The sequence below is a fragment of the Asterias amurensis genome, chromosome 18 (assembly GCF_032118995.1).
Source record: "Asterias amurensis chromosome 18, ASM3211899v1".
Lineage (NCBI taxonomy): Eukaryota > Metazoa > Echinodermata > Asteroidea > Forcipulatida > Asteriidae > Asterias > Asterias amurensis.
Window position 1 is genome coordinate 2,623,317 of NC_092665.1, and position 19,295 is coordinate 2,642,611.

At 39.1% G+C, this 19,295-nt stretch overlaps 3 protein-coding genes across 3 annotated transcripts in view; 1 reads left to right on the plus strand and 2 right to left on the minus strand.

The window, feature by feature from the left end:
• Nucleotides 1–5,795, minus strand: part of LOC139950250 (neprilysin-1-like) — a 49,463-nt gene extending 43,668 nt beyond the window's left edge. Inside the window, exon 1 of the mRNA XM_071948864.1 lies at nucleotides 3,450–5,795. Within this exon, the coding sequence (XP_071804965.1) occupies nucleotides 3,450–3,618 (169 nt within the window). The 5' untranslated portion in view covers nucleotides 3,619–5,795. The remainder of the gene's footprint in view (nucleotides 1–3,449) is intronic.
• Nucleotides 5,796–7,079: 1,284 nt separating this feature from the next.
• On the minus strand, nucleotides 7,080–10,417 carry LOC139950378 (MICOS complex subunit Mic10-like). Its single transcript, XM_071949006.1, has 4 exons — nucleotides 10,181–10,417; nucleotides 9,610–9,657; nucleotides 8,953–9,062; nucleotides 7,080–8,229 (listed from the first exon to the last, which is right to left on the minus strand). Exons 1-4 carry the CDS (start codon nucleotides 10,260–10,262, stop codon nucleotides 8,149–8,151), a joined length of 321 nt encoding a protein of 106 aa, XP_071805107.1. The 5' UTR covers nucleotides 10,263–10,417; the 3' UTR covers nucleotides 7,080–8,148.
• Nucleotides 10,418–10,477: 60 nt separating this feature from the next.
• On the plus strand, nucleotides 10,478–18,773 carry LOC139950377 (uncharacterized). Its single transcript, XM_071949005.1, has 10 exons — nucleotides 10,478–10,745; nucleotides 11,489–11,622; nucleotides 12,143–12,305; nucleotides 13,716–13,873; nucleotides 14,728–14,854; nucleotides 15,016–15,074; nucleotides 15,234–15,353; nucleotides 15,653–15,739; nucleotides 16,322–16,472; nucleotides 16,920–18,773. Exons 1-10 carry the CDS (start codon nucleotides 10,718–10,720, stop codon nucleotides 16,976–16,978), a joined length of 1,086 nt encoding a protein of 361 aa, XP_071805106.1. The 5' UTR covers nucleotides 10,478–10,717; the 3' UTR covers nucleotides 16,979–18,773.
• Nucleotides 18,774–19,295: the final 522 nt, after the last annotated feature.

A 19,295-nucleotide genomic window follows, 5' to 3' on the forward strand; every position in this document is an offset into this window, starting at 1 on the left:
TGACTATTAATGAAAGTATTTTGTAAGATGTGTTTTCTGTTCTGTTCTGTTCTGTTTTGTTCTGTTCTGTTCTGTCTGTTCTGCTCTGTGCTATTCTGCTTTGTTCTGTTTTGTAGTGTTGTCTATGTGTTAATTAGGGAGATAATTGAGTTAATTCAGGAAGCTTCGCGTGTGTTCGTTGCTGACGATGAAAGTGTCAATTTTCGGTAGGTTGTGTTTTCTGTTCTGTTCTGTTCTGTTCTTAGATGTTCTGCTCTGCTCTGTTCTGTTCTGTGCTTTTCTGCTCTGTTCTGTTTGAAGTGTTCTCTATGTGTCATTCAATGAGATAATTGAGGTAATTCAGTAAGCTTCGTGCGTGTTAATCGCTGAAACATTATACTATTACCTGGAAATATTTATGCAAGTTCTTCTGGAACCAAAATCCAGAAGAAAACGAACTCGCTGTTTTGACTAGCCACTACTTTCCACCAACGTTTCCTGCTTCGGCGCAGTGTTACGTCCTGGGAAACGACAGCTCGGACAACTCCGCCCATCTCGGGTGCAATAATAGGAAATCACCGAGGAGGTCCCTCCCAGTGCTCTAGATAACGGCTAGGGGATGACAATTAACTCAACACTGCCGGAGTTGTGCCTCGAGGAAGGGGTGCAATATTGCTGCTCTGCACGCACACGGGGAAAAAATTCCACCTCAAAAACAAACTCTATATTATTTTGCATAAACAGAGATTCAAATTGATTTCTTAAGCCCCTTTCACAAACGAGTAATTTAACGAAGGTCCCTCGCTAAATTGTAGCATGGTTGTAAATTTTTACAAGTTGTACTTCATGTAAAAGGACAACAATTTGTATCTACTGTCCAAGTTCTCTGGCAAATTCTTGTCAAACTTCGCTACATTTGACAACCTGGCTAAAACAAAGCAAGGGACCCGAGTTAAATGGATGTCGTGTGAATAACATCTTATGGTTACAATTTTACAAGGCGGTGGAAGGAGACACTAATTTCTGGGCAGCTCAGCTGTTTACCATCTAGGATTGGAATGGGTATTGATTGAGGATGGTTCAACGTTGAAGCAAATCAATTTTGCAAAGAAAAGCGTTGTATTGAAACGCCCTTGATAATCAAGCTTTTGAAATTAATATACAATGTGACTCTATTCGGTGTAGCCGAGTTTTCGTTTTAAGTTCTTGGTTAAAGGCACTGGACACATTTGGTAAAACTATTTTTTTTCCTATGCTATGCACCGATGTGTGTTAGCACTGTACAGTCACTACTTTCCCGAGTCCTGTGAAAAAAATATCGTAGGCATGTTACTCGGGTGGGATTCGAACCCACGACCCTTCCAATCCTAGAGCAGTGTCTTACCAACTAGACTACCGGAGGCAGTCGAGGGGTCGATTTCACAAAGAGTTAGGACTAGTCCTAACTTAGGACTAGTCCTAGGAGATATACAAATTGCATGGATAGTCCTAAGTTAGGACGAGTAAATGGTCATAACTCGAGATAAGACTAGCTCTAACTCTTTGTGAAATCCACCTTAGGCAGTCTGTATCGTGAGCTCTATGACTTTGAGCCCTGGATTGAACCAAAGTGGGTGTTATCGCAAATTCTGACCCATGTTTCCAAATAAATTGAGGCAGGTTAACGATAGAACTTCCCCCGCAATCACTTCAATGAACATGCAAGACCACCTAATATTGTTTTCTATACTAAAATGAGTGAAATCTCTGCGTTTCTTTTTCTTTTGGTGTTTACAGGATACCCACAGGTGCGCCTTTTGGAATGATGTCGGCTTTTACAGGTAAGTAATTACAGAGGCCCATCCTGACTCTTTAGAAAGAGTGTTTACTCAGTTCGCTTACAATGAACTATATGGCTGCCCACTTTTGACTTATTACACGTTGGTGTTTTTGTTACGAGGAGAAGTAGCGTGTTGTAACCAATAGAGCAAGCCTTGCTCTATGGTTGTAGCCACAACGTGGGCGCACAATGGGGCTGCCAAACTCAATTTGACTCAACGTTGTAGTTTGGTGATGCTTTGTACCGATTTGTGAACCCCCCAATATTGGAACCTTACTTCTTTTAATTAGGATGGTAGACTGACCAGATGCCAACTATGCCAGGCAGTATAATTAAAAGAGACCAACAGCAGATTCATTATCCGGATTTAAAATGTGATGATGTTTTTAGTTATACAATTCAAAAAGGTGACGGTGGTGGATTATGTAAAACATTTCAATGTCAATTATTAACATAATTATACTATTGAAATGTTATTCTTCGTTATCGTGTAACGGCCACTTTTGTCGCATTCCCTGGATACCCAGCACCGACGATGAGCGCTTTATATAGCATGAGGAAGCAGACTATGTCTGTCAGACCAAGTTTTTTGGAAAAGGGGTGGACCACCAATGCAGTTCAAACAAAATGGTCGCATGTACTACTTTTTCAGAGAACTTAAATAGTTTGTATGTGTGTAATATGCCTTTTAGCCCTTTTTATATACACTGTGTGCACGGTGTATATAGAAAAAATTACCCAAATCCATTAGCCGTGACACTCTTGTGTCCTTAAGCAAGACACATAACCATTGCTTCGTCCTTCGGATGGGTCGTTAAGAATTTGGTCCCGTGTGTTTTGTATTACACGTAAAAGAACCCAGTGCACTCAGTGGGCCACAGCACCTAGTAAACCATTACATGGTTCTATGTGAAAGGAGTATAGATCTCATAATTCAAAAACCTAGTCCCACATACCTTGCAGGAAATACTATATTATGTTTCAGCGCTTAGAGACGCCCTTCGGGTGTATAAAGCGCTATATAAATATCGACTATTATATTTATTATGTGAATATGGTTGCCATTTTATCTCAAAATGGCTTTTTTCAAGTGGAGCCTGCACGCAATGTTATGCACAATTCCGAAGTTGAAACTTTTTAACACAATTATACTCTCTAAATGAATTGGGGTGGTCCTGAAAAGAAACCTTGGTTTTCAGAACCACCCAATTACAATTACATCAATTACATGGTGTTACCGCAAACCTTATTACATTACATTCCTTTAGTTGACAGCTTGACACTTTGGGTGGTGGGAATGACACGATACCGGTTCGTATTAGAGTCACACATGGCTTTATCGCCCTAGATCTGTTCCAATACCTCTGGTATGTTTACCCTTAAACTAGATCAACACATATTTACGATAAGTTTACTCACGAAGACAAAACGATTTATTATCGAAAGCGATGAGTGGTTGTTGACACAATTCTTGTTTTGTAAAAACAGGCTCGCACGCGCCCCTTCGCCAAATTCCATACACAATCACGAGGTCGTCCTTTAAACTTGTAACATTCCTTGGACTTTATCCCACGCTTGAAAATATTTCTATAAAAACGACGATCGAAAAAGTTGTTGGTAAAAAAAAATGCAGCATTATTGATAGTCTTACCTTTCTTGTCTGTCAACAACTCGTTCATAAGAACGGCAACAAGAGATATCGCCACGAAACCCAGCAGAACTGACAGCCAGAGTAAACGGCGCTCCAGACCCGTCCGTCTGCGGTACCAGGACGGTCGCTTCCAGTGCACGCTATTCGGTTTAGTGACGATTCCATCCATGGCGAAATTAAGTTTATAAGTTTTTTCTCCTGCTGGCGCTTTTACCTCTCTCCCAGCTCCAAAGGATGTAAATCAGTTTTTAATCCGGCTATAGCGGATCATTGGCAGTGATTCTAAACGGTTCTTGCACTGATGTGTTGTGCCAGCACTCAAATTCCAACAACACCGTGGAGTTTCTTCACTCTCAAAAGGCTCGGTGGCTCTCCCCTCGCGGTGGACTGACAGACTAACAAAAGCGTGTTCGATACCTGATGATTAAACCCTTCGTGTTTTGACACCGTGGAAACCCGCACGACAATAATCTCCCTTTATCGAAAAGGAATACCCGTGGAATGTGGCGATTGTCGGCCGCCCAGCACCGGCGGTGACAGAGAAGGTAAACGGACCCCCCTTCATATGACAGATGATCAACCCCGGAAAAGAAATAATAGGCCAAGGAATTCAGTGATTATGATGGGAAAACGGCAACACAAAATGTGGGGGATAGTCTTCAGTGAAGCCAAAGACCCCACGAGTAAAATGAAACGCTCGACTAAGCAAGTCAATGTGAAGTCATAGGTGTACCCCCTCAGCAGATGGATGACCCCAGACAAATCAAAAGTCTGGTTCCGTCAATCAGAGTGGTTCCCGACCCCACAGATGATGACACCGTCTCCATCCAGTCACTGTACGATCATGATCTAGATCCCTTAAAAAAAATGCTACAAAAGCTGCACTGATGATGGTAGTACTGGGAGCAAGGTGACGTACGTCCGTGTGTGGATCCTCGCTGGCAGTGACTGGCCAATAAAACAAACCAGAGTCCGTGTGGTTGTATCAACCCACTCGTATAGACTCCCTGTCAACTCATGCCATGACTGGATGTAGCCTTTACAAACGCATTCACCCTCTCGCTGAGATTATTATTTAATATCCATTTGCTATCCATCAATGAGTAATCATTATGCAAGCATGATGGTTTTATAGCCACGCGAAAGTGCAGTAAAGTGATCGACCTTTCAGAGAAACCTTTTCTAGGATTGTTCATTGCACCTGCAACTTTCCCACCCACCCACGAGATTCCTCCCTTAAATCGTTGTAATAGTTACACAAATTAAGTCATATTATTGTTACCCTATTCTCAGGATTTGTGAAATGTTTTACCGATAGTTCTGATAAAAGAGTACTTACACTGTAAAAGCTTCCAAATCAACATTGACCCGGATCAACATTGACCCGGATCAATATTGATCCGGATCCGGGTCACGTGGGACCTGACCCGTTTCTAGGACAGTAGGGCTATGATCAATAATATATATCAAAAGGACCCAGAACTGGGTCAAAACAATCATGACACTACACCTATGTTCATAAAAAGCAGTTGTAACACTTTTTGGGTCAACCTGACCCAAGCTCTGTGTTGCATTCCTTTGCTGTACACTTAAGGAAAATCCTATTCATCAACACAGTATTAAACTAACACTGTGTGGACATAAGTAAGTCCACATAGTGTTTCAAGTCTCTACATTATGTGGACCATGTGTTAGGTGTCAGTATTTGAAACATCGATCATTCTATTTTTAGAAAACTCCAATAAACTACACCATAAGCAGGAAATATTATTTGACTAGCGACGTCATGAGATCTTGTCCTGTAACAAAAAACCAAAACAAAATTACCATGAGCAGAATTCAAGTGGTTTTATTATTTAAACAAATTAATCCTCAAGAAAAAGTTGTTGACATATTTTCAGCTAAACACTTACTTATGCTTGAAGTGGTGCTAGTAATAGTATCTATATATAAGGGCACCCGGTCGGCCCCCGCCTAGTTTTGGCAACATTTTCCACCCGATTAAGCTTGTAACTTGTTTCCCTCCGGGCTGTAGAAGTGTCAGTAATAGTTGTTCACAATCATTTAAGACTCATTAAGCTACTTTGTTCTGAGTTATTGTAATTGAAGATTTAAAGGTCAAACGACAAATCAGGGCGAAGCCCTGCAAGTCCGATAACAAGATCAGTTCACCTTGCCGTTAACGCTGCCCATACTCAATGTCCTTTACAGTGTATTTTGACGGCCACCATGCATAACTTGTTAGGAATTGAAGACCCCCAGGCTAAAACTTGTCTCTAAAGATGAACCATGGATGAACATAATAACTTTCGACACGAGATGATGTGTCAAGGGTACAGGCAAACAAGAAACACACTTTGTTATTGTGAACATAATATGTTTACTTCTCATTGTTTTGTGTGAAATTTAAATTATTTTTGAAAAGAGACTCAAGTGTGAGAGAAGGAAGAAATAATATGGTTCCTTGGTGACGTGATTGCGTATCTGGTATAAAACAACGCGGGGTATCAGACTCCGAGGGTGGCAGGTAGTTTCCCATAACCCTCCAGGAACTGTCGATTGATTCACTGTTTTTGAGACGTGACGTTATTTTCAAGTCCTGGCTTGATAGGCATAATATAATGGGTGTCGATCGTTTAGCTCCAAACATGATATTGAATTATAAACTCAGCAGTTCTGATTGATGGCCCCTTCCTCCAAAAACTGTTCGTACATTAGGGATAAATTGTAACTAACTGGTACGTAACTTTTAGATCTCTTCTTTTGATCTGCGCTTATCTTTGTATTTTTCCCTCTTCTTTTAGTGGAGAGTACTCGAGTTATGATTTTTTTGTTTAACTTGAAGAGAAAGTTATTCAGTAGAAGCGTGTTGATGCCACCCTCGCGCCAAACTCCACCCACCTCTTGACTATTTTCTTCTACAGTCATGTTTTTGAACATAACCCCAGACCCAGTTTAGTTGAAAATATTGCTGGTACATGTTCGTAGTTCATTGGGTGTTGATCTGACACCTGAGTGGGGTGACTTATTATGGCTGGTGACTGGCCTTGTAGCACCCCCCACCAATTGCCACCTTGGTCCCGTTTGTTGTTGGGCACAGCGTGCGCTAACTTGTAGAGTGATGTTTGGAACTGTGTAGTCGGGGCTTTGATCTAGTTTACATGTACCTAACTAGCCTTGTTTCCAGATTATTTGGGGTTAAAGAGGGCGCTATATAACTTATAGCCGTGTTTCAATTTGTGATAAACAGGGCGATATTGACAGTTAAAATCAGTCTTGTGAGTAGGCGCCTGCTCAGAGTAAAGTAAAACCTTTCTTGAGAAACATGTCCAAAATGACACACTGTGCCATTATACTGTTAGCAAGTTTTGGGTTAAATTTGTCTGTAGCATTCAACCCAAACCAAAAATTTTCCATAAGCCACTGTACGCTACTCCCGTCAACCATCTTCATAAGATTTGCACGAGATTTCTAATAATTATTTGAGTATCAAAAGAGGGCGCTATGACAGCAATTGCTAAAAGCACTCTGGGACACGAGTGACGCACGAGTCGCAGGACGTCATGCGGTCTTTAATCATTTCCTTAGTCAGGAGAAACGGAAGAATAAAGCAGAACATGCAAAATACTTTGTAATTCTTAAATGCTTAACAATTCGATGTTTATTTTCATCCTCCAAATGAAGCAAAGTATACAATTAATCAGCAAAACGTAGTTCTGCATGATCACTTTTTAAAAATCAACATTTGGCGACTAATAATTTTGTTGCAATATGAAGCCGGTCAATCCAAGAATAAAGGAACTTTCATAATTAAATAAAACAAACCACTATCCAGTCGTTTAAGGACATTTCAATCTTAAAAATATGGTATTTCAACTTCAGCTTTATGCTTATGTATATCCCCTAGGTTTTACTGGTGGCAGTTAAGTGTTAAATCTTTTGAAAACAACAAAGGTGGGTTATTAGAAAGCATGTATGTATGTTTATGTATCTATTCACACCAACTTTTATAGACTTGAAATAAGTCTAAAGGTAGTTCCCACTTGACTACACACATGGAAGAGTCAGCCATCTTTACTCTCAAATCATTGATTCATTTCTTGAACACACAACTCATTTCTTTTCAATGAAAATTGCCCGACATCACCAGGCCAGAAGGTCACTTCAATGTGAGGGCTACACTTAAATGATTTAGGCTGTCGACCTAAATCAACTGCCCCCAGGGGCATACTGCCCCCAGGGGCATATTGCCATCTACTCCTGGGGCTAAAAACACGGTTACCCCCTGATGTTGCATGTAAAAACCAAAACCCAAGTTACTTGAAAAGATGGCATCTAGTGGGATCTTGGGTAAGCTATAGATTTAGGATTATTTGTAACGCCTCATACTAAATTATTTCAATGAAAATCTATGATACAGATTAACGAACATATCAACTTTTATGAGCTGACAATTGTTTCTGTAAGGAGCTGTCTGCAATCACATTAGATAAGAATTAACCATTCATCACCAAAAGTTGCATCTTACAAAACTGTAGATTATACAAGATGCTTTTATGTCAACCAAACTTTGTTTAAGGTCAGCACAGCACACTTCTCAGCTCTCAAAAAGTCCAACAATAAAACAACAAACAGAAATAGTTGAATACTAGCAATTTTTCAGAATTTGCATTAAAAACCCTACATATATACAGTTTTCTTATGATTTAGGCGCCTCCTCCGTTCTGATTATTGTTATTTCCTCTTTTGGGCTAGACTCCTTGGGAGTTTCCTTGATCACCTGAAAACAGAAAAAACACAAACAAAAACAAGAAATTAAATAAAGACACACTGCAAATAATGGACACACAAATATAAAACTAAGCAATCTTCAGACAGACAAAACTGTGAAAGGCTGGTGCAAGAACTATCAACAGTTTATAAACACGCCTTCATTCATAAATTGCTGTCTCTATAACGATGCACACACTCTCACAATCCAGCACTACAACATGACTAGTTGACTAGGTTTAACAAGAGCAGGACTTGAACTTTGCTCTTAAAGGAGCGCAGCAATTTGCTCTGGGCCCAATTTCATAAAGCTTTTAAGCACAAAAATTTGCTAAGCATGAACTTTCTTTCTCGATAAAAACATGATTACCAACCAAATTTCCATTTGTTGCATTGTTTGCTCGCTACTCAGTATTCAGCTGTTGTTTGCTTATCCTGAAAATCACGTGAAAATTTGGTTGGAAATCTTGTTTTTATTAAGGAAGAAATTTCATGCTAAGCAAATTTTTGTGGTTACAGGCTTTATTAAATTGGGCCCTGGTTAGTGGCAAGTGGGCAACTCTATGAGGAAAATGTCAATTTGTGTTGGGACTTAGTAACTTTGCAAAGGGTACCACAGCAAAAACAAAATGCATTGCAGCAATTACTGTGGGTGGGTTCTGTGGGTTAATTCAAGGCATGCAAAAGTCCATAAAATGTTACATTAGGGATTTAAATTGAAAGTTCTATTTACCTTTGCTATCGTTCCTTGCACATTGTACGGATCCTTGAAGGCATGACTGCAGTTGGCAAGACCCATTCCGAGACCGATACCTCCACCCATGTGGATAGGCCATAGTTTTCCTTCAAACAATTGCAAAAGCATTAACCATTTAGAAGTTCATGTAAGATAATCATTTTTAAACTGCACAGGTTTGTCTATCAAATAAGTGCGGCTTTCTTTCTTTAACTTAAGAAGGATCCTGCAGACGATTTCACAAAACGCTAGGATTAACCCTAACTCGTGTTAGGACGAGTAACCCGCTCTTGCTTAGGATGGGTTCAATGCGTCCTACGTATTTGGATACGGAACTGAACTCGTCCTAAGTCCTAAGATTAATCCTAAGTTAGGAAGAGTTTGGTGAAATCAACATCCAATGCCTTCAAGGTGACATTGAGGAGGGAAGGAACCATCTAGCTCGCAGGCATTCTACTTTTTAAATCGCACTACACTGTATACTATAATCTGCACATAAGACTTATTTTGTTTGCCTGTGCACAAATTTGGACAGCAGAGCGCACGCACCAACCTCAAAGTGCATTATATTCATACCATGAAGTCTGCACTTTACTTTGAAGAAAAAGACAAAAGAAACAAAAAGTACATAACTTTGGTTTCATGACTACTTACTTTTGAATAGAAAAACTGAAAAAACGATTCCAACTCCAAGACCACCACCTGAAAAGAAACAAAGTTTACACCATTTTAATGATTTACAACATGCTCGCACAAACATGGATGACATGATTTGTCATTTTGTGTAATTATTACAAAAGAACAACCAACTTTTCCGTCTTGTTTTATTACAATTATTTAGCAATCATAATATTATTTAATTAAAATAGCTAGCATTTTTTTTCTTCTTCATAAACCCCTCAGGTGAAACATGTTTTTGATTACTTCGTACATGATTTTCCTTGCTCTATCTCTATATAATCGCCAGACACTAGGGAAAATGACAACATTGCCATGGAGTAGTATGGACTTTTTATGGGAGTAGTGTAGGTGGCTACACGGTGACACACAACACACAGTGACTGCATGCTGGTGTGTACGTGCAATATACTACGTGAATGAGTTCGAGTTGTGCCTTCCATTCCACGACGAACAATCATATTTTCTATGCAATCTTACAACATAATCATTCCCACAGAAGTATAGTTAGTACGACGAGACCACAAATGACACTCGAGCAACTCACCAACTTTCAGTAACGTGTCGGAGATGCACTGATCCCACTTTTGTCCCAAGACAGTTTCACTTCCAGAGGCCGGCTGCGCCATTTTGAACCAGGGAAATGATTTGAGCTTCCTGTCATGCGTGTAACCTTTGACCCCAAGTTGACCTTTGTGAGCGTAAAGTCCCGTCCCGAAGTTCAAAGTCAATTTGGTCTAAAATAAACTTACCAGATAACAAACAGTTACATATACCGTTTGACGTTCACAGGTTTTCTTATTGCCGGCCTTCCTTTTACATTTATTCGTCAACTTTGATTTAAAATCGAAACCGAAAATGAAACATAACAGAAAAAATCACGTGAAATAATGTCTAGCACCTGAACTCATGTTCGCTACCCTAACGTTAACGCAAGCCATAAATTGTCAAGTTGTTTCTGTAGCCAGACTTGTTGAACTCGTAAACAGCAGTAAAAGGTAGCAAAAAGACACCGGGTGTTTCGCCTCGTCGTGCGTGCTTGCTTTGCAGCGCTTGAATGACTTTTCCAGCGGAAGTTTGAACCATGAACAGCACTCCCCAAAAGGACTACGGTAAGTACAGGGCCGGATGAAGTTTAGCTCATGTTTTTCCCTTAAATTTTGTGTGTTTCAGTGCACCAATTAATGCATAGCTAGCTTTTAACGTTTGTTTCAGTTCAGTTTTTCACAATCACAGTCATGAGAGCAGTGCATGGATTTGATAATACTAATTTTACTATAGACCCAGTGACTGGGGCGCTAGATTCCTTTTCCCCTAAATTTTGACATTATCGGTCATCTAGCATGGATATAAGCACGGCCACGGCTTACGGCCCTGGCAGTTGAGGAGTTGTCGAATGTCTATCTATATAAATAATAATTATTTTCCCGCTTCTTTTGGATCCTTTCCTCAATCCCTTTCCCCCTCTCTTTTTCTATAAATGGATATGTATTTGTTTGTACTTGTTTTATGCCTCTGAAGAAGGTCCGGTTTGGATCGAAAGCTAAGGCCATCTACCCTATTCATTATATAAATAATAATTTATATAATTTTTATAAATAATCTTTTTATCTTGTCTGCTGTCATACTCAATAGCTGTGGTTTATTTATTTATTGTTCTCTAATACAATACACCACTGAACTACAAATATACACACACTAACATGACTAACTTATTAACTTATTAGTTTAATTATTGTTTAGCTTTACTCTGTTTTTACTAGAAAGGTTTACAGAATGCAGCAACAAATATGCAGTTTGAACAATTCTGAAGACTATATCTTTTTTAAGTATGTTTCCTATTGTTTCGTTACAGGCACCATGACTTCTTCCTCTGAGCACGCTGGCCGCCACTGGTCAGATTCCGAGCCTATAAATGACCCACCAACAACCTTTGCTGATCTGGGTGTAACCAGGGAAGCTGCAACGGTTCAAACATTTTTTGGAAAGGTGATTAAAATGTTGTTGCTGTTCATCTTCACAAATTAGTTTCATAGTGGGACTGTCAAATTTGACTGTAGCTAAGGTTTTAATAATAATAGACGGTTCTTATATAGCGCATATCACCGTGAGTCTTAAGACAATTGTGTGTAGACTGAGAAAATTAGACACTTGTGTGTAGACTGAGAAAAACAATGAAGAACTATACAGGTTTAGATGTGGGAGGAAAATCTCAAAGAAGTGTTAGGGCGGCCTTTACCAAGGAGGAAATGCCTTGGTGCCCTTTACCCTTTTTCAAAATGAAGCATACAGGCCTTGAATTGTGTTGACAATGTTGGGAAGTATTACTCAACACTCCCCCCCCCCCCTCCCAAAATGTCCCCCTTGAATTGCAGGGGATCAACCTCTAGAAAAAGAGGCGATAATGACCCACATCTTTGTGCTATAAGTCCGCGCTCAATGTTTTCCTGGTGGGATTTAATACTGTCGCTCCTTTCTCTAAATCATCCCATTGTATTCTTCATTTCAGAGACGTCCGTTGTCGAGTCTGACGCACAAGGAATGGGCCTTTGCGGTTATTTCAATCCTCAGTATTCTTGGGGCTGCTGGTCTGACCATTGAGAGAATCGTTTTTTATGTCGAAAAGATAACCTCGGATGTCACCTTTGCCATTGTGTTGTTGCTCACACTCGGTAAGAAAGGTTTTTTATGTACCTGTTTATTGAGAACAGGAAGATGGGAAATAATTTACTCTTTCAAAAACCAACGAGGTGTTTTCTTTCTCTTTAAAGACTATGGACACCTTATGTAATTGTCAAAGACTAGTCTACTTGGTGTACCTGAAGATATGCATAAAATAACAAACCTGTGAAAATTTTAGCTCAACTGGTCGTCGAAGTTCCCAGACATGAATGAAATAAAAAACACCCTTGTAACACGAAGTTGTGTGCTTTCAGACGCTTGATTTGGATACCTGAAATTCTAAATTTGAGGTCTCAAAATCAAATTCGTGTAAAATTACTTCTTTCTCGAAAACTACGTTACTTCAGAGGTAGCCGTTTTTCACAGTGTTTTACACTATCAACAGCTCTCCATTACTCTTTACCGAGTAAATTTTAAGCTAACAATTTTTTTGAGTAATTACCAATTGTGTCCACTGCCTTTAAATGTATTGTATACTTGTTTTAGTTGTCATAGATCAGTATCCTCACCCGGTGTATCCCAACATATGCATGAAATAATAAACCTGTGAAAATTTGGGCTCAATTGGTCATCAAAGTTGCTAGAAAATAATGACGGAAAAAAACACCCTTGTTGCACAGAACTGTGTGCTTGCAGATTCAAATTTGGTGGTGAAAATTTACCTCTCTTCCTAAAACTACATTCAAAGGGGTAATTTCTAACATTGTTTTATGACTTCAGCAGCTCTCCAGGGGTGGATTTCACAAAGAGTTAAGACTCGTCTTATCTCGAGTTAGGTCGAGTTACTGGTCCTAACTTAGGACTAGCCATACATTTTTACTATCTCTTAGGACTGGTCCTAAGTTAGGACCTAAGTTAGGACCAGTCCTAACTCTTTGTGAAATCGACCCCAGTGCTCTTTACAAAGTTAATGTTATGGTCCTTGAAATGTACAGTAGTGGGAGACTTTGGAACGCTAGGTTGCAGCAGTCTTACAATTTTGATTGTTTACGTAGTTGCGCACATTTCAGAGATCATGTGGATTCTACCTGGTTAAGTCTGCTTCCACCAAGCGTATCAAAAGTCCCCCATTGCCAAAAGTACACCCTGCCTTTTAGTTATTGTAAAATGTTTTTTTTTTATATATATTTGGTTTGCGGTAACACCATGCATGTATCTACTTGCCAGGTAGAGTTTGTTCTTAGAGAACTGTCTTGCTTAGTTCTACTACTGCGGAGTAGATTGTTCGGGTGTTCGGGAGACTTCTCAGTTCTGAAAAAAACTGTCCTGCTTACTAACTTTTACCTGGGCGGATGGTATAGAAATAGGCTGGGACTACTACTTTAGCTTATAGGATCGCAATTAACTGTACTACCACGAAGTCAGTTCTTGAATTTGTCTCTGTTTTTATGATGATACAGGATTTTGTCTGCTGTATGTTTTGAATGGTTTGTTTGGTGAGCGTCCCTATGAGCTGCTAATCTTCATCATAGGCACAGTCATTCTGATGATCTACAGCATCAGTAACTACATGCAAACAGTTTCTGGACTCACCCCATATGAGAAGAAAATCAAGATGGTAAATGAGGCTGGGGTTTAAAGACATTGGACACTATTGGTTATTGCCAAAGACCAGTCTTCTCACTTGCTGTATCTCACCAGTCACCATGTGCATCAAATAACAAACCGCGGAAAATTTGAGCTAAATTGGTCATCGAAGTTGTGAGATAATAATGAAAGAATAAAACACCTTTGTCACATGAATATGTGTGCTTTCAGATACTTGATTTCGAGACCTCAAATTCTTAATCTGAGGTCTCAAAATCAAATTTGTGGAAAATTACTTCGTTCTCGAATACTACGTTACTTCAGAGGGAGTCGTTTCTCACAACGTTTGATACTATCAACAGCTCCCCTTTACTCGTTACCAAGTGAGGTTTTATGCTAATAATTATTTTGAGTCATTACCGATAGTGTCCACTACCACTGTACTATTTTTTATTATTATTTTTTTAATGATTTTTTGATATTCTAAGACCAAATTCATTAGTTCTAAGAACATGAAGATAAAACCATACTGAAGACCCCAGATTGTAGAGTTTCACGCTTTGTGCCCACAGTTCACAAGCATTGTTCAGTCACTTTCCCTTGTGGTTTAAATTGGTATCTGAAACAAAAAGTCGCAACCCCTGGCTGCAGCTTGGGTGTGATCCCTGGCTACATGGCAGTTTACAGTTGTATGGCTTCTGACTGGCACCCCCGAACAAAGATATTAACAAAAGTAGGGAGACCACCAATATAGGGCTAGATAGCTCAGTTGGTTCAGCACCGGCATGTTAATCCAGAGGTCGTTGGTTCGAATGACACTCTAGTCAATTCTTTGTTCAACTTCATAAAGCATTTTTCTACAATGTTTATCTTTTGCTTTGACAGGCGAGGCTGATCTTGATTGCAGCTGCCGGACCAGTCAATATCATCTTAGGGGCAATAATCGCTAGAGAGTACTACATCTCAAGGAATCTTATCTTCCGAACAGTCGGAGCCAACATAGATCTTCAGAGTAAGTCACCCTTGCTATTTTGGTGCAACCACCTCCTACTTAAGTCTGATTTCGTATTTGTTTATCCCTTACTTTAGCCTGAAATGTCTAAACCCTGCAAGGAAGTATTGGATGTGTTTTTATGAATCCTTAAGAATTGTGTTTTTCGACTTTTGTTTCAGATTTGTGCAGTAAGATATTCTTCACAGAGAGTTTGTTCAAGATTGATTTGCAACTGGAGGTATGTGTTGGAGTATTTCTGTTAATTGATTAACCTCGCTGTTTTCGGCTGGTAACCTGTTGCTGCAAAGCAATAGTTTTCTAAAGCAAGTTTTTGTGCGTACAAGCTTGATCAAACTTTGCCCTGATTTCAAGTTACAAGATTTGTTTCTGCTTACAGCTTTCCCTGGTAATCTTAGTCTTGAAGGAAGGCTTCAATGATGTCGGCGCCCTGGATATCATAGTATTAGCAGCTGGTACCCTGTATGCTCTGGTGTGGTTCTTGACTGGACTTTTTGCTGTAAGTTTTTAAAGGCAGGGTATGCTGTTTGTAATTGCCAAAGACCAGTATCCTCAGTTGTTGTATCCCAATTTGGGTTACCGAAGTTGCAAGAAAATAATGACCCAGAAAGACATGTGGTATAAAATTGTGTGCTTTCAGATGACTGAGAAAGGCTTCATTCCTAAAGCCTCTCTCGGATTCAAACTTTGCTGTTAAAAATTACGTCTTTCTCTCAAATCACGTCAAAATGATTATTCTTCTCTTAAAGACACTAGTGCCTTTAATTACCCCCTTAATTTATTGCTTTGTTTTTGTAGATGCGACTTGAAAACTCAGTCATGATGTATCTCCTATGGATCTTCAGTATTTTTGAACCGGCCTACATAGTCTATAAAATTGTGGATGTAAGTCAACTTTCTGGAATCGTTTTTAAAACATCTTTAAACCATATGACGCAGGATCGATGATAATTAGACTTAAATAATCTTAAGGTTGCCCTCATACAAAATATTGAAGATTGTGATAACAGAGCTTTCAAATTTCTTGCAACAGCAGTCATCAAAGGACTGCTCAGCCACGACACACTCATAGACCTTTTTTCGCAAATACATTGCGCAAGCCCTAACTGTTGAACAAGGCGCAAGCTGGTCTAGCTAGGGATCAATCATAGAGTGCATTTAGGCGGCCCCAACCAGAAACATTGGTCATCGGTTGAGCGTTTTCGCGTCTTGGGTTAAGCGGGGTGAAGATGCTGTTCAGACCAACCGATAACCGACTTGTGGACTCGGTTTGGCTTAGGTTAGGGTCGCCAAAACGCACCCCTGATCGCTAGCTAGACCAGCATGCACCTCACTCCACGCCTAACGTGCATGTACTGAGTATTTGCGATAAGGTCTAGGCCAACTTTTGTCTCCCATTATTTATGCAGTATGAACAAATGGTTATCAAGTGTTGACTTTACTCGTCCAATTTTTTCCTTTTTTTAGTTGGGGATGAACTGGAGTCAACCTAACTACTACCAGAATATTCGGGCGGCCATTATTATAGGTGGTGCATGTGGTTTGTTCATACGGTGCAGTCTGATTGGATGCACCATCTATGTGTTTCGAAACTTCGGCAAAGGAATGAAGGAAAAAGGTACAGGAAAATAAATAAAACACAGATGACGAACGTTAAATTTTAATTTTTTTTTTTAATAAGAGATTGCCTTACACGACAAGGCCATACTGCCACTTTAAGAAGATGGCTACAATTAACTGATTTGGTATATTAGTATATTAGTGTTTTTTTATTATCACATTGTGACCAAAAGGTTAAACTACATAACAACTTACCAGATTAAAACATGACAATGTTTTATGAGGTTTTATAGTTGGGCTGTCATTCTAAATTCAACTGTCACCAGAGGCATGTTGCCACCTACTTTTGTGGCTGAAACAGGGTTACCTCCTTCACAGCCTGAATGGATACACATGTAGATGCATAGGTATCGTCTACTAGGAGCCTGGCTGTTAAAGCAGAATGCAATACCTTCCCAACTTTCTCGCAGATTGCTAAATAATAGTGTAATTCTTTTGTTTTCAGCATACGGAGAGTTTACCTCTAAGACAGATGAAGCTCATTCAAGAACGGTGGAAACCTGAAGAAGCAAAAAAAAAAAAGTGCCAGCACCCCAAAAAGAAGTTTGCTTGTTTTTTTGTTTAATTTGGCGTGCTTAAAATTTCCTGTCGAAATGCCACATGAAATATTATTTGCTTGATGATTATTTTTTAAACTTGCCCTCACAAAACCATGGAGACCAAAGGTACAAAGCTGCCAGTGTTTTTACCTGAGATGTTGGTTTGCCAGAGTCAGAGAAAAATTTGAATAGTACTATTAGGAAAATGACACTGAGTCTCTACCAGATTCAACAAAATGTTTTGTAAACACCTTGTTCCGTTAAAGGGAAAGAAATCATTTGATTTTGGGAATCGTTTGATTGTTTGAGTGTTCCATAATTTGAGAACAAGTTTTTTAGAAACATTTTGATAGCCTCCGTTACTCAGAATTTAAGTCCGTGGGTGCGCCTAGTTATTATCTTCAACGCTTTCCAAAAGAAGACTGTTTTTAAATGTTAACAAAGTACTATAAGTGTGGGTAACTTTAAACATAAAAACCCCTGCACAGGTGTGTTATATGCAACAGATTGGTTGTTTTAGCTTGTTTAAGTTTGAAATGTGTACCATGTACTTTGTTTCGTACATTCATGTAGTGAAATGACAATTAGGCCTAAGCTTTCCAAAAGAAGACTGTTTTTAAATGTTAACAAAGTACTATAAGTGTGGGTAACTTTAAACATAAAAACCCCTGCACAGGTGTGTTATATGCAACAGATTGGTTGTTTTAGCTTGTTTAAGTTTGAAATGTGTACCATGTACTTTGTTTCGTACATTCATGTAGTGAAATGACAATTAGGCCTAAGCCTTGCTTCTGCATGGCTTCAATTCATGATGGTGCTGTAAAAATGACCGTCCATTTTTTAATAATGATTGATATTTCATATCATAGTTTTGACAAATGCATCTCAAGAAGTCTGAATAGTCACACATATAATACATCTAAATACCCATATCTGCCAAGAATTTAGCAGTCTTAGTTGTGGTACATGTACAGTGTAATTTACCAAGTGTGTCATAGGCCTAGATAGCTCAGTTGGTAGAGCACCGACCCATCGATCCAGAGGTCGCAGGCTCAAGTCCATCTCTACATGTAGTTAATTTCTCTTTGTTTAATCCACAAGTACTATTAAGATGGTACAGCATTGTTTGTTAATACATTTGTCCTCCACATCTCTGTCCTTTGCCATGACACATAACAGTTGTATGTTGTGTTTCGCTAAAATTAAAGGCAGTGGACACTATACAAAGACCAGTCTTCTCACTTGGTGTATCTCAACATCTGCATAAGAAAAAACACCCTTGTCACACGAGGTTGTGTGCTTTCAGATGCTTGATTACGGGACCTCAATTTCTAAATCTGAGGTCTCAAAATCAAATTAGTGGAAAATTACTTCTTTCTCGACAACTGCGTTTCTTAAGTGGGAGCTGTTTCTCACAATGTTTTATACTGTCAACAGCTCCCCATTGCTTGTTACCAAGTAAGTTTTTATGCTATCAATTACTTTGAGTAATTACCAAGTGTCCACTGCCTTTAAATCTATAAGAAAGAAAGTTAATATTATATATGAATATAAATATATTGATTATAAAGGTAACCATTGTTCTACGTTTCTGCATCTTTGCTAGATAGATTAATTTTATCATAATTATTTTGTAAAACAAAACTCAGAAGATAAATGTAAAGTTCAGTGTAATCTTTTCTAAAATTAAATGAATATTTTGATACTTTTTGTATAATGAACTATTAGTACTTCTGGCCATAAAAGAAAAGTGTACAACATTAAAAGTTGTTTCAACAGAAACTTTTTTACCATTTCGGTAGTATGTGTGTCTATCAAGATGATGAACTGTCTGCTTTAAGCAGCCCTGTGAAATTGGGTCTAGATTACATAAGTAATTGGACCTTTATGATGATCCTTGTGCCCCCCCCCCAATACCTAGAGTACCTTTAACTTTCATGTTAATGACTGATAGCCAGTCTATTGCGATATGCAGTTGCACCGGGTTTTTTTTACCAAGGGACTTCCATGTTATTAGGACTGATGGCCAGTCTAATGCGATATGTTGTCACAACTTTTTGTTGTACCAAGGTACAGACAGGCCCGGCCGTCTAGATTTTTATAAGACCATAATAAGCTTTCATGTTAAGGACTGATAGCCAGTCTAATGCGCTCTTTAGCCACAACTTTTTGTTGGACCAAGGTACAGACAGGCCCGGCCGTCTGATTGAATACGCTTTATTGTTAAGGACTGTTGGCCAGTCTAATTGCGATATGCAGTCACAACTTTTTGTTGGACCAAG